This window comes from Pavona decussata, unplaced genomic scaffold (assembly GCF_977016875.1).
Source record: "Pavona decussata unplaced genomic scaffold, jaPavDecu1.1 SCAFFOLD_135, whole genome shotgun sequence".
NCBI classification, from domain to species: domain Eukaryota; kingdom Metazoa; phylum Cnidaria; class Anthozoa; order Scleractinia; family Agariciidae; genus Pavona; species Pavona decussata.
The window spans coordinates 162,305-176,357 of NW_028145548.1; the positions used below are offsets into that span (position 1 = coordinate 162,305).

The 14,053-nt window shown below is 40.8% G+C and overlaps 1 protein-coding gene across 3 annotated transcripts in view; it reads left to right on the forward strand.

The window, feature by feature from the left end:
* LOC146467466 (uncharacterized) overlaps positions 1 to 14,053 on the forward strand; it is a 38,645-nt gene that overhangs the window by 22,590 nt on the left and 2,002 nt on the right. For 2 of the 3 annotated variants that reach the window (XM_085125810.1, XM_085125811.1), the window contains exons 11-16: positions 1,946 to 2,084; positions 2,155 to 6,960; positions 10,612 to 11,533; positions 12,155 to 12,240; positions 12,492 to 12,774; positions 13,470 to 13,769. In XM_085125810.1, coding sequence (XP_084981936.1) covers positions 1,946 to 2,084; positions 2,155 to 6,960; positions 10,612 to 11,533; positions 12,155 to 12,240; positions 12,492 to 12,774; positions 13,470 to 13,769 — 6,536 coding nt within the window. Of the gene's footprint in view, positions 1 to 1,945; positions 2,085 to 2,154; positions 6,961 to 10,611; positions 11,534 to 12,154; positions 12,241 to 12,491; positions 12,775 to 13,467; positions 13,770 to 14,053 lie in introns of all 3 variants that reach the window. The other variant, XM_085125812.1, reaches the window with a different exon arrangement.

The window sequence follows — 14,053 nt, forward strand, 5'->3', positions numbered from 1 at the left end:
AATCAATCAAATGTAGATAACAGACAAGATGAATAAAAAAAACCTCTGAAGCTGATATTCTCTATCTAAAGCCTGTTTGAGCCAAATACTGGAGACCTCAACATTTCCAATTTTGCAATTTTTTGCAACTTGCCTCGGATGTCTTCAACAGCCATGGCCAGAATATAATTTTCCCCAAATAGATTTTATAATATTTATAAACTTCAATATCTATGTAAACGCTGCTGCTAATTTGGTTTGTGTGGAAAGAGTACTTTCGGAGAAATAACGAATATGGTTATGCTTGTTTTTCCTGCTTGTCAAAATGGCTGACAGACAACATAGTAATGCGAACATTGTCTTCTTGATTATAGAACCCAAAATACTCTAACGGTAATTTTTATAAACTGGGAGAGTGCCTCTAACATCTGTATGAATTTCATTTGAATTGGTTGTCATGCACTCGAGAACCAGACTCGTTTATTTTTACTATTTGAGAGTGAATTTTATGGTCAAAACATAGACCTAAGGCCGACGTGATCAAGTGCGGTTTCCATGGCAACGATGCACCTGCCGATCCAAATATGGCTGTTTTTGTTCATCCCTCCAGGTAACCTACCTCCACACAAAAAATGAAGGGGGGTTAAAAATTTTCATTTCCAACTTTGCTTCACTTTCCTGGAGAATTGCTCTTAATAATTACTTTTAAAGCCATACATGGCCAAGCACCTGATTACATTTGTAATCTCGTTAATGTTAAGAATTTTTCCACGTTTGGTCTTCGCTCAAATTCTGAACTTTTATTAGTACCACCATCCACGAAAACGAAGAAGACACTCGGTGACAGGGCTTTTACTGTTGCTGCACCATCACTGTGGAATAAACTGCCGAGCGCAATAAGGGACGAGGATAATCTCACACGTTTTAAGTCCAAATTGAAGACATTTTTATTTAGAGTTGCTTACAATACGATGTAAGGACTGTAAGAATTGTAAATAACTATTTTTAATTAATTATTTTTTATTTTTTACATATACAATTTGTTAGGCGCATTTGAACATATACACATGCTAATTTGCGCCATGCAAATACTAATTATTATTATTATTATTATTATTATTATTATTATTGTTATTATTAACATATAGGCGATTAAACTAGGTTCGTGTGATGAAACGTCAGACAAACTGCTAAGATTTGAATGTCAATACTTGACATATGCACAATAGATTGAAGAGATGGAATGGTATGTGTAAGCCTGGTGTACTGAATGAACAGTCAGTTCAGTGAACAAGCATACTTAAAAAACAAAAAACAAATCCGCGTCCACCCAGCAGGAGTCGACCCTATGACCTAATGAGTACGGTATACCATTAAGCTATAGGAGACTCGGAACTGGGCCAAACAAGTGTAAGGTTAAAAACATCCGTACGCGAGATTATGCATGGTTTGTCACCTGAGTAGCATGCTTGTGTCACTTGCTGATGAAATACATCTTTCTTAGGTAAATTGTATCGGTTGTTACCATGGGAATCGAATAAAATCTGTCTGCTTCAGCGCATGGTTTTAAAATAAGCCCATGAGACATCTTGCTGTAGTAGACTGCATGAGACTGTCCGGTATATGGTCGTCTTGGTTGCTTCGTAAATTAGGGTCCTTGATAGCATGTTAATGGTAACTTATGAAAACCTAATAGGCCACAAATGAGAAATGACCCTTTGATTGTTATCGGTATTAGTATCTCGGAAAGATGGCAGAAAACTGTTTCACCATATGCCGCAAAGTTGAACGTTGTATTGGAGTATTAAGTTTTTAATTTATAGGCTCAATACGTGGCGCGACTATTCTGTGTATGTCTAATGTACGTAGAATGTGCATCCTTTTTAGAGCTAAGCTTATTGCTATATCTTATTAATGAGGTGAATTTTGTCGGCATTATTGGGTGATAATTTTTTTTCTCTGATAGGCGTCGTGCCAAACGAGGCTGACAATATTGCCGTTGACGATGTGCCAAGTGGTACAGGACAAGAGTCGACACCGAGGAGCATGTCTCCTGATGGCGAACAACTTGTTTCAAGCCCGGTCCCATGCAGTTCTCAAAAGAGGTACTGAAAGATTTTATTAACACTTTAAAGTTTTTGGTTATTGATTGACGTGATGTATGCTTCGTTGCAGTGCGTCGGGTCAGTCGGGTGAACAAGGCCCATTCGGAACTGTTGAGAATCTCGACAACATGGGAAGTTATATCACCATAGACGAACTTGCCAAGCGGAGTCCATGTGATGGCGAGCTGTTAGCTGTGAAAGGGATATGTTCATCCGGAGTTAAAAATTCTGGTGGAGCAGGAACTGTTTTGCTTAGGAACGATCCTGTTAAAGGTGAAACATTCTTAGAGCTGAAGGTTGATATCAGAGCCTGCCCTCATTCTACAATTCTGACCAAGCACGTTATTTCAACAATATTAAATGTAAAACTCGGTGAGCACCTATTTCTGAGAGGAAAAATACAACATCTCGAAAAGGGCCTGAAGTCGATGAAGAAGGGTTTTCAAATACTTCCCTTTAAAATTGTCGTAGATTCCGATCAACATGCAGCCTTCAGAAAAGACGTTAAAGTCCAGCGTTCCTATTTACGTCAGGTCTCTGTTTCATGGCCAGTCGAATGTGGCTTATTTCCAGCGGAGGGATCCACACAAGAACCCCTTTACCAGAATGATACCTTGGAGAACTCGTACGGAATTTTGTTCTGTCCTCCGAATGCATCACCAGAGAAAATAAAAGAGAGTGCGGTGGCACTAAAAAATAGTCTGACTGGAGATATTTTCGTCGGTGTGAGCGATGATGGAACTGTGAATGGCTCAAGGGTGTCACGAGATGCAGTAATTCCGATGAGAGAAAACTTGGTCAAAGTTTTGAGTGGGCTATTGCCAAGTACAAACGAAAATGTGTGTATTTGCACAAGCTCCTCCCAAGCGCACGACTTTGTCGAGAAAAAGAAAGATTTTGTGGCTGCCATGTGGTTGCAAAGCAAAAGGACTGCCTTGGTCGAGGACATAGAAGAGACAGAAGAAATTTCTGTTATATTTCGTCTCCATGTGGTAAAGGGGCTATCGGAAGTACACTTCGCAAAACCGGAACATACCCATGCCTTTACACGTATTGGTACAGAAGCAAAAAAGATGACGGACTACGAAGACCTATTTAACCGTCTTGAATCGCTTGCCAGCAGAAGCATCCCTCCAAAAACACCGACTTGTATCGCACAGGAAATAAACAAAGCGTCCACTTACAAAGTAAGTGAAAACAAGTACCAGTTGTTTAAAAGAGTTCGCTATGAAACGGAAAGTACGGAATTCAAAGTAATTTATGGTGATCCTGGGAAAACCATTTTGGAAGAATACGTTAAGAAGTACACTGCTTCGTTTATCAACTCGGACGGGGGTGATATTCTATTCGGAGTAAGTGAAGATCGGAAGACTGGGTTTGGCTCTGTTGTCGGCTTATCTATTTCGGAGAATGATCGAAAAGAACTACTTTGTGAGAGTAGTAAGATGATCTGCAACTTCTGGCCTCCAGTGGACAGCAGCCAATTCTTCCTGAAATTCATCGAGGTGAAATGCGATGTATCTCACAACCTGTTAAAGTACCCAAAGACTTTTGTAGGAAAAGAACAACAGTTTGTTGCAGTACGTTTTGCCAACAACTCAAACGTATCAAAGCTCCTCAATTTCTTAAAAACAACAGAGGTGCGCCACTGCGCGGTATTACGACTAGGAATGAATCGCTTTGGCCTGTTCGTGAACGACACTTCGAAATTAAACGTAGAGGACGTGATGTCCAAATTGGAGAAGGAGAGATGCAAGACAAAGCATTTTGAAATGGATATGGCGTCTCCTGAAGAGGTCGAGGCCGCAGTGAAAGATTTATGTGTTGTCCATCTCCATGTGAGTGCATCCCCCCTTCCTATTCATCTTACTAGTCCTTTTCTCACCTTTTGCTTAGATGAACAAGGAATGGTGGTTCAGATGAAACCTAATCAACTTCTTGAGCGTTTTGCTAGACGTGACTATAAATACGAGCCTGAAAAACTCTTGAATGCCGCAAACAGATTTGAGAATGAAAACACGTCTTTTCTTTTAGTTTGCTCTCCGTTTACCCTTAAAAGACAGGAGCGTGATCTGTACGGTATAGTGGTTCCCGAATGGGCTCTAGTGTTAGATTTCGATCAAACGCCAAACAAGGACGGTCACCTCTTGAACGTCTTCAAGCGTCTTCATGATCTCCATCAAGTAGAGCGAAATCTTTTTGTGAAAACACCTCTTGATAGAATGCTGGACTTGGATCCAAAAAATGGCGTTTGTTGGTGCGCAGTGAGAGGCTACGAAGAGATACATAAAACTCTCTCAAAAGACGACCATGCCTCGTGGATGATGTCTCATGGCCACAAAACGAGAGCACTTGTTGAAAAGCTTGTCGGTCATATAAATCCAAACCAGCTGGTTGTAGTTTGTTTATGGAATGACGGTTATGAAAAGCTGCTTCCTTCTGTTGATATAGTCTTACAGCACGTGCTCTCTTGTTGGCCCCCTACTAAGGTAATATTTGTCTGCTCCAACCTCTCAGCAAAATCTGCAGTGTTGTCATCACTTGTTGAACCACTGGAGAAAGCTGGCTTTGGCCTGAGGAGAGACAACATCTTCCTTGCGCTACCCCATGAAATGGCACGTCATGTTGGGGCTCAACTTCCTCCACCCTACCGCTCTGAGAACGCATTCCAAATTCCAAGAAAGTTCTATTTCCCAGAAGGTGAGAGAATAATTCCTGATACTTTACCTCAAACGATTCGTCAAGCCACTAAAGGTCACTTACAGATAATGTATCAAAATACTGAAGCTACTTTTCAGTCAAAGCCAGAAGAGAAGGACCAAATCAGAGTCAAGTTTTATTCTGGATCTGAAATTGATGAGACTGGTCTTGCTAGTGGAATTGCGATTGCGCGGGGGAAGATGAAAGAACTGAAGAAAGAAATGAAATCGTTTTTAAACGACAAAAGGTCGCATGTCTGCCTTACTATTCTAAAAGCTGAGAGAGGAGCTGGTGCAACAACCTTATGCTTGCAGCTTTTGTATGAATTCCACAAGCAATACGTTTGTGCCCGATTACTCGAATTTCACGACAGCCTAGCTACCAATATTGAGAAGATAAACCAACATTCTAAACTCCCAGTCATTCTGTTTGTTGACAGTGAGATGGCCTATTTACCAGAGTTCATTGATTTCAAAAACGACGCAGAGAGGCGAAAGTTAGATTTAAAGCTACTTATTGTTGAATCTGACCTTCTGTACGGTCAAATCCAGACGCAAAACAAGAAGAAGCAACAAATCCCATACGTTGTGGGCGCAGCTGCTTACAAAACGGTAGAATTAAGCCGCGAGCTGACTCCAGATGAAGCGGTACAACTAGTGGACCAATTTCTCAAAATCAAAGAAATTGCTCAAGATAAGAAGACTGAGAGCAAGCTTAAGGACCTGAAAGAACGAGTATCAGGAGAGCGTTCAATGCGGAAATTTGCGATTGTTAGTCTCACGGCTTTTGGTAGAAAGTTTACCGGCCTACAAAACTACGTTAGGTATCGCTTGGCTCAGGCAAATGAGTTACAACTCCAGATTCTGGAGTTTCTGGCTCTCATCCACGTATACACTGACTTCTTATTTCCAGTGAATGCCCTGGCTCGACTGACGACAACGGATGTCGTAATCCTTGAAAGAATTTTCAGCAACCAAGATGTAAGAGAGTTGTTGAGTCCTCCTTCCTCGTCCGGGAAAAACGTGAGAAGAATGTCTTTTGTTGAAGTCGCCGAACAGGTACTGCAACAGCAAGCGGTGAAACGTTCGATCAGTTATACTCAGTATTTGAAAGATGTTGCCGTTCGCCTCGCAAAATGTGCCCTCTCAGGTCCAAGGCCGAGCAAGAGAATTGATCGAATCACAAGGCGGTTGTATGTCACCAGTGAGTATGGAAGTGAGAAGTTCTCCCCACTTGTGAGGTACATGAAAGAAAGCGATTGTGATGTGGCGCGTGACATGTTACATGAGCTCAGTGAGATATTTGAGAAAGGCTCCAGTGTGTGGGCTCATCTTTTGGCACACCTTTCAAAGTACTATATGAGAGTGTACGGAGATTTTAAGAATGCAATTCCTCTCATAGAAGAAGCAGTAAAAGAAAATAAAGATGACGTCCTTCTGCATCATATTCATGGGGATGTAATCCGTCTTCACGTACAAAACCTTAAAGATCAAGAGAAATTCTCTCTCGATGAAGTCCTCCGTTACGCTATTCAAAGCAGCCATTGCTTTGTAACTGTGAAAGACAAGAGGCCGCTGATGGAACATGGTTATTCCTCTGATGCACTTATTAGGAAGATTGTCATGTTTGCAGCAATTAAATCAGTTGGTGGCTCCCGTTTTGTTGACTTTTTGGAGGCGTTTCTAACTAAGCGGAAAGAAAACGATTCAATGGCTGCGCTTTCTCCAGAAGAGAAGTATGTTCTCTCTTTAGTTCCAGATTGGTTTGCCAATCTCCAAGGAGTCCCAATCAGTGAGTTTAATGTAAAACTGAAAGACAGTTTGTTGCAAAATGTGGGCGATCTTAATTACCTCAAAGTTCTTTGTGAAAATCTAAAAGAGGCGATGAAAGGCACTAGCGACGAAGCTTGGGTGGATAAAGTCATTCTCAAAACGATGTCTTTGATTTACTCTTTGGAGCTTGAAAGGAAGCCACTTCAACCAGAAGAAGCTGACGAACGAATAAAAAGTCTGGAAGAATTGTTAAGAAAAACCAGTTTCGACGAGGAATCAATGAAAACGTGGATCAGATGTGTGAGGCAGGGTTCTCAAGTTCCCAGTTTAAAAGCAGTACGTCGCAAAATGGACGGATGGCTGAAGGCGACTGGCAGAAGGTCGCCAAATGCTCTATTTTACAAGTAAGTGCGATTCAAATGTATGGTTGTTTAACATTAACCATGTTTAGCCTGTGGGTGGAGGAGGCACAAAGTGCCTGCGGTCGTCGTTTTAGTATTAAAGTACACACATACACGAAGGCAACCAAAGGGCCAATTATCAACGCATTGATCAAAATAACGTCTGAATCCAGTAACAGTACAATGGAAAATTGAAAATGGGAAAATTGTTGTGTCTGTGCGAGTCAGCGTATACGCCATCCAATTTCGCAAAGTATACAGGCTAATAATTTAGCCCTATAAAATCTCATTGTAAAATTGTCACTCAAAAACAAAACGTTTTAACGAAAAGATAAGAATAACGGGAAAAGAGGCCACTTTTTAAACGATGACCGTTATAAAATCAGTAATTGTGGGCATCGTATGGTACGTCTATAGATCCGAGCAACACTGGAAAATCAGTACCGGAAAAAAACCGATCAGGGGTCACGTGAGTTTAGTTGGCGCTCTTATCCGTCATGTAGGAACTTGCGTTCTGTGTGATTGTATTTTCTGTGGTGGAGTTACAATGCCCTTAATTCTGCACCGTCGGATATACAGGAACCGTGCAGTGCGTGAGGGGCCCCCGTCTCTTTTAGATGCTTAAAAAATGTATTTTTTTTTTCGATGAAATGAAAGACGTCACTTTCGAAAAACAATTACTTACAGAGAAGAACCAATAAACTTTGCCTCGTTGTTTTTGGAAGTGAATTTGAAACACGTAACAATAACCGTAAAAGAGACTTCCGTACCTTGAAGACTCGGACTTGGTTACGTTGTAACACTTGTTTTACTGGCCGCAAAGGCATGTTTAATTATTAAAATGTTTTAAAAGGACTCCGATTGTTGTCTAGAGCTCAGAAATGACGCAACTGTTAATAGAAAGATTTGCCACAATAACATTGATTCATTATCTTAGAATTAAAAAAGAACCTGTTTCGGAGTCGATATACTATGTATAATACATCCCATTCTTGACAACTTTAGATACACTCTAGGCCTTTAAGAAGACTTAGATTTCAAGTTGGCTAGTTGACTAGTCGGCTGACGCTGACGCGCTTTATTTAATCCCCCACTCGAATACACGCTCCGCGGCCCTGAATATATTCTAGCACACATACCAACAAATTAAACATCAGAACCTATATATACTGATATAAAACATACACACACGTACGATAGGCCAGGGATCCACACTGAATTTCAACTTAACGAGTGTGCCGAGTGTTTACTGTACATTAAGCGCAGGATCAGTCCTTGCAAGTCACGAAAAGCCCTTCCTTTCATTCCTGAACCTGCAAATCATGATAACTTAGTTTCCGCCCTTTGATGTATTCTTGGCATAAACGGAAGATATATTTTGGAATTTTAGTGCATTAGCTTATCTTTTGTGTCACATTTGTGACAAATTTTCTTAATTTTTGTCAACACATCAATAAATACAATATTCCGTTACTCTTACTTTGTGCTAAGTGTTAATCCTTTTGCTACATGCAGAAGAACGGAGGGTAACTGGTAATGGTGCTAGACTAGAGATATTGCATAAAATCAAAGGCTCCTGTGAGCCAACTCGTGAATGCAGAATGGTAACCGTAAAGCAGTACTCGCATCAAACTACACTCTACAACTAAGGATTCGTGGACGCCATGCAGGAATAAAAGTGATGTGACCTGAAAAAATTGTTCGAAAAATAAATCGTACTATCAAGAACGCCATAAAGGCTTTCACTGTAACAGATTGCAGGTCGTGTGTATTCCAGGAATTCAAAAAATTTAATACTGTATTGGTAATAAACAAACCCTTGTACAGTAAAAATACACAACTAACGAGTCAAAGAAACATGGACGAATTTTCTCCGCTTGCGCTCGTGTTTGTTTACACAAGATTACGCAGTTGTCACCGGTTTCATCAACGAAAATAGAATAAATAATTTCGATGAAAAATTTGACCCTCGCGTACCGCTAGTAGGACACAAGATTACACAAGATTACGCCGAGTTGTCACGTTTCATCAATTAAAATAGAAAACACACAAAAAGCTTTCCTAGATAAAAAATCTATTCGGATGGTGGGTCTTTTTACAGGCCGAAGAAGCAAAAAGCGTATAATTTTCGCCGCGAGGCGACTTTCAAGCGATTTGAAGTCAATTTGAAGCGAATCTATCGGAGCACGTTTTTCAGACATTTTGCAAAAACTGTTTGGAAAATGAACAATCGGTCTATTAGAATAGTAATTCCGTACAAATTCACAATCAGACCGGTAATTGTTTGTGTGTTGCATTCCTAGGAGCACTCGAACATTACCAAGAAGGTCCGCGGATTAAAAATTGATTTGAGATCCGCCCGCTCATCAGGTTGATAAAATCACAAATCGAAGAACAATTTCTTCGCCGTGAACTGCTACTAAAAATAGTTCACGGGAAAAAAATACAGGGAAATGTATGGAAAGTTCAAAACACGACTGGACGCTTTCTGGCACAGCTACATTCCGCCAATTTTTTTTTTTCTTAAAATTCTTTTCCTAGTGTGCCAAAAGTTTCCAATTCGTGAATGTTTCAGAAGCGATGTTTTATGAAAATTATTTGACATCGGATTTTCTATATAAATACTATTATTTCAAGACGTGTTCCCTACTCGTCAAAATGGCGTCGAAAACCGTGATAAGGCCTATCTGTTACAGTGTAAGCCTTTATGGCTTTCTTGTTAAAAACGATTTATTTTTCGAGTCTATGCGAACAATGTTACCTTTCAGGTCACATTTTATTCCTGCATGGCGTCCACGAATCCTTAGTTGTAGAATGTAGTTTGATGCGAGTACTGCTTTGCGGTTACCATAATTCACTTCTGCCTTCACGAGTTGACTCACAGGGGCCTTTGATTTTTAATACTTGTGAACCTGTCACGCTTATTTCAATAGTTGCTGTATACTCCCCATAAGTTGATTACGTTTTGTATCACATACACGACTAATGTCCCCAGTACTATTTGTACATACCTCTTACCTCGTTTCTCGGTCCGTACGGTAAGTTAGCGCGTGGGCCTTAAATCAACGGGAAAAAACGAGGATCCACTGACTTACAATACGGACCGACAAAACGATGTTAGCAAGATGTTTATTATATTTCTGAGATTAATCGGGCACGCGGGAAAGGAAACTTTCAAATTTAGCGGGCCGGTAGTGAAAAAATGCACGCAAAATTGACCAATCATACTGCGCGTACTAACTGAGAGATATAATAGATTATTTTAGTATAAATATACTAGTGTTCTATCACGAATGCTGTTCTCTGATTGGCTACGCTACTCGCTATCTATTCTGTGATAGATAGTGAGTAGCGGTTTTCAACAAAATGGCGGCCGCTTCGCCGCGTTTTCGAAGTGTCTGCGATGAGGATATAGATAATTTACTTGTTTAGTTTTGAACGACTAGTAGATTTATACTAAAACGATTAGATTATTTTCTCTTGATTTCTATGCGTGATAGCTGATTCGGGCTGCGCCCTCATCAGCTATCACGCGATGGAAATCTCGAGCTCATAATCTAATTGTTAAATAGAGAATCGCACGTGTTCACTGAACCGTCCTTCATTTTACATAAAATTTCTAACATCTGTTTTGTTGCAACGTTTACTTTTCAGTTACGTAGTGGCAATTTTGGAAGCCCTAAGTGACCCCAAAGACACCGAAAAAATGACGAAAGCAAACGAATGCGTTAAAGAGTTACAACATAAAAGAAGGTTTTCAAGGTCAAAAGGGGTTTCACAGGACCCTTCCCTTCCTATTGAATGGCTTCATCCGAAAACGGGGCGTCAGGTTAACTCGCTGGATTCATTACTATATCACGAGGATTTAGTGAGAGATTACTTGAAAGGGGCAACACCTCAACACCGTCAACGCGGCGGCAAAGAAATAATCGAAAAGGCGTTATATCAAGAGAACATAACTAAATGGGAGGGGGTTGTAAGCGAGATATCGTCTGATTGGAAAGGAAGCATTAGTCTAAAGAATCACCTTAGCGTGTCTTTTGTACCCGTCAATGTCCAGTCGCATATGCCAAATGAAGGAGACGAAGTACGTTTCTGCCTTGCGTTCCACTGGACTGGTCCAAATGCTTGGTATGTCGTTTGCCAACCAGGAGTAGCCAAAAACCGCAAAGCAGTTGCACGTTCTGTAAATCCTTTCCCGATGAATCGGGAGGAAGATGATTCAGGGAGTGAAACTAGTGAAAAGGGTGATGACGATGATCTCCTACCGTTGGTTGGAGAATCTCTTCACACCCAGACGGTAAGAACGCAACAGAACGTATCAGTTGAGGAAGACGGAGGTAATCAATGGGATCTCTGTTTAGAGCAGGAAATGCAAGGAATCATTTTTAAACGATTTCCCGAGGGCGGATATGGACGGATCTATCACCCAAATTTTCAAAGCTCTCTGTTCTTTCATGCGAAGCAGATGGTTCCTCCGGTCGACAGTCTTGAATCCATAGATCTGTATTCAGTGGTCTCCTTTACTGTTGGAAAGAGCGCACGAGGAACCAGAGCAATGAACATCAATATTGTGGTATGTTTTGTATTTGTATTTTTATTAGTTGGTGTAGGTAAACCGAGTCTCGCTGGCATAATAGGGCACATTTCTTTGTTGTTGCTTTAAGTTTGTGAAAAGAGCCCACAAATTAGCTCAAATATAAGCTCAAATCAGTGTTGGTCCTATGATGGGAAATGAACCTGATCCATTGTTCTACTGGGTGCAAGGTACATCCCGACATTTTGACCAGTGGGCCATTCCTTATCTTCCGCTTTAATAGACTGATGTTTGCACCCTGAAAAGGCCATTCAAAGGATTACGTTGCATTGTTACCTTTTCAGCTCGATAGTAGAGGTCACAGGACTTTTTGTCACCTGCTTAATGATCATATCATGACAGTCTACTGGGGTCATTTTATATCATGCTGTTGATTTGTTGCCTCATGTTTTATGACGGTTATCATCCGGTAGCGAAGGGTTATGTGATGTATTCACCAAGGGCGTTCCTCGAGGTCCCATGCTATTCTATACTATGCCATGCCATGCTATGTTGTGCTATGTCATGCCTTGCTGTGGCATGTCGTTTTGTGTCATGTTATCATCATGCATGATCAGTTTCATGTCATGAAGTGACGTCCTTTGATTTCTCATTTTAAAGAAGGAGGAAAACATCATTGAAAAGCTGAAAGAGTGTCGAGAAGAACTCATACAAGAGCAAACTACGAAGGCACCAGCCTCTAGCAGGTAGGTACTTTATGACCGAATGTCTAGCTTTCCCGAAAAAGGGATTACAAGGAAGACAAGTGTTTACCATCACGATGGGGAGACTTGTCTTCTTGGAGATCGTGATGTAGGAACTCAACAAATTTCTTGGAAAGATTCATTCCACAAAACCCAGTCTTTGTAGACGTGTTTCACAGTAGCTGATGAACTGGTCGTCAGATTAAAGAAAGTGGATTTTTTTATGTGACTGTGTATGTTTGTGTGTACTATAGGGCCGTAAGGATGGTAGACTTACCAAAAACGTTAGAAGATCTTTACCACTTTCGATCTCGTCGAGAAGGTCATATATGTGACGTAAGAGGTCCTCCAAACTACAGATCATTGCATGGATTTATTGAAGTTCCTGGCATTGCGGAAAGATTATTTTTTCAAGAAAACTTGTCTGGTATTCAAAAAAGAGAAATTGCTAACTGTTACGTGGGAGCAAAAGTTCAGTTCAGTGTGGATAAACGAGACAAAGGCTTCTTTGCAAAGGATCTATACATTACATGTAAGGTAAGGATGCTATATTTGAAGTACCGTATTTTTTTTTTAACACAGCCGCCTCTTTTTACTTGTCTGGCTTGTCTTGGCATTAACCGACATTGTGAAAACTGTTCTTGGCTGATCGTATTGAGGACGTTCTTTTGATGAAATTTTACATGGAACTTTACCCTATTCATTCCAAAAATGGTACCACGGCAGCTATCTTTTTCATACATTTTGAAAATAAGCACGATACCGTATAAAAATAACCAGGATGATCGTCGTTCCTTTGAGGAACCAAAAGTTGTGGATTCGTATCGCTTAGGGTGCTAAAATCTAAAATAAATGGCAATACAACTATCGCTTACCTTCGTAAGGATACTGAGCCAAACATTATGACACTGGAACTTTGTCATTCAACTAATTTGACTGGAATAAATTCGAGCCAACCACGCAATCGAAAAATTTGGTGGGAAGGGGAAGGGGGGGGGGGGGGGGGGAGGAAGGAGGTCTCCAAAATTACCGGACAATCACCCTCGTCCTTTGATATATGATCCCCCCTATTGGGTAGGGTGACCCGTGGTACCCATAGGACATTTTTGCTATGCCGCAGCAGAAGCGAAATTTTGCGAGCTGTTAAAAAGGTTATATCTCAGACAAGCCTCCGTTCAAATTCCAGCCTACTCTTTTGGTTGACATCGTCGTAATGGATTTTGTCTTAACAGCCACCCGAGAGAAAGCAAGTCCAGTGCAGCTGTGGTTGGGAAGATGCAGTTGGAAAAGGAATACAAGAGGGCTATGTTGGCGTACTTAAAGTGGAAATGGGTTATGGTTTCATTAGTAAAGAGTTTCCAACAGGATGGAACCCTACAGGAATTTACTTTCACGAGTCAGAATTAAAAGGTTATTCGATCATGCAATTAGAGATCGGCGACAGAGTGCACTTTGTTGTTAGCCAGAACGAAAAAGGATGTGTCGCACAACAGGTTGATGTTCTGCAGGAGAAACCTCCATTTGTTTCGCAGGTAAGGTTATGCTCCGAATTATGGCCTTGTTATTAAGAATTGTATTCACTTTTGTTCGCTTCAAGGCTGGCATCTATAGAGACTTCGCGTACCTCGTTTGTTGCGGCCTGGGTATTTTCAGTTTCCCACTACCTGGCGTTCCTTTTCTTCTATTTCTAGAAGTGCTTCTTAGGCTATAAATGGGAACAACGACACTGAAAGAAAATAAACGTGAAAATTTTCTATCTGACTTAACACTGCACGACTGATCCATGATGGAGCAGTTTGCATAGCCTCCATACTAT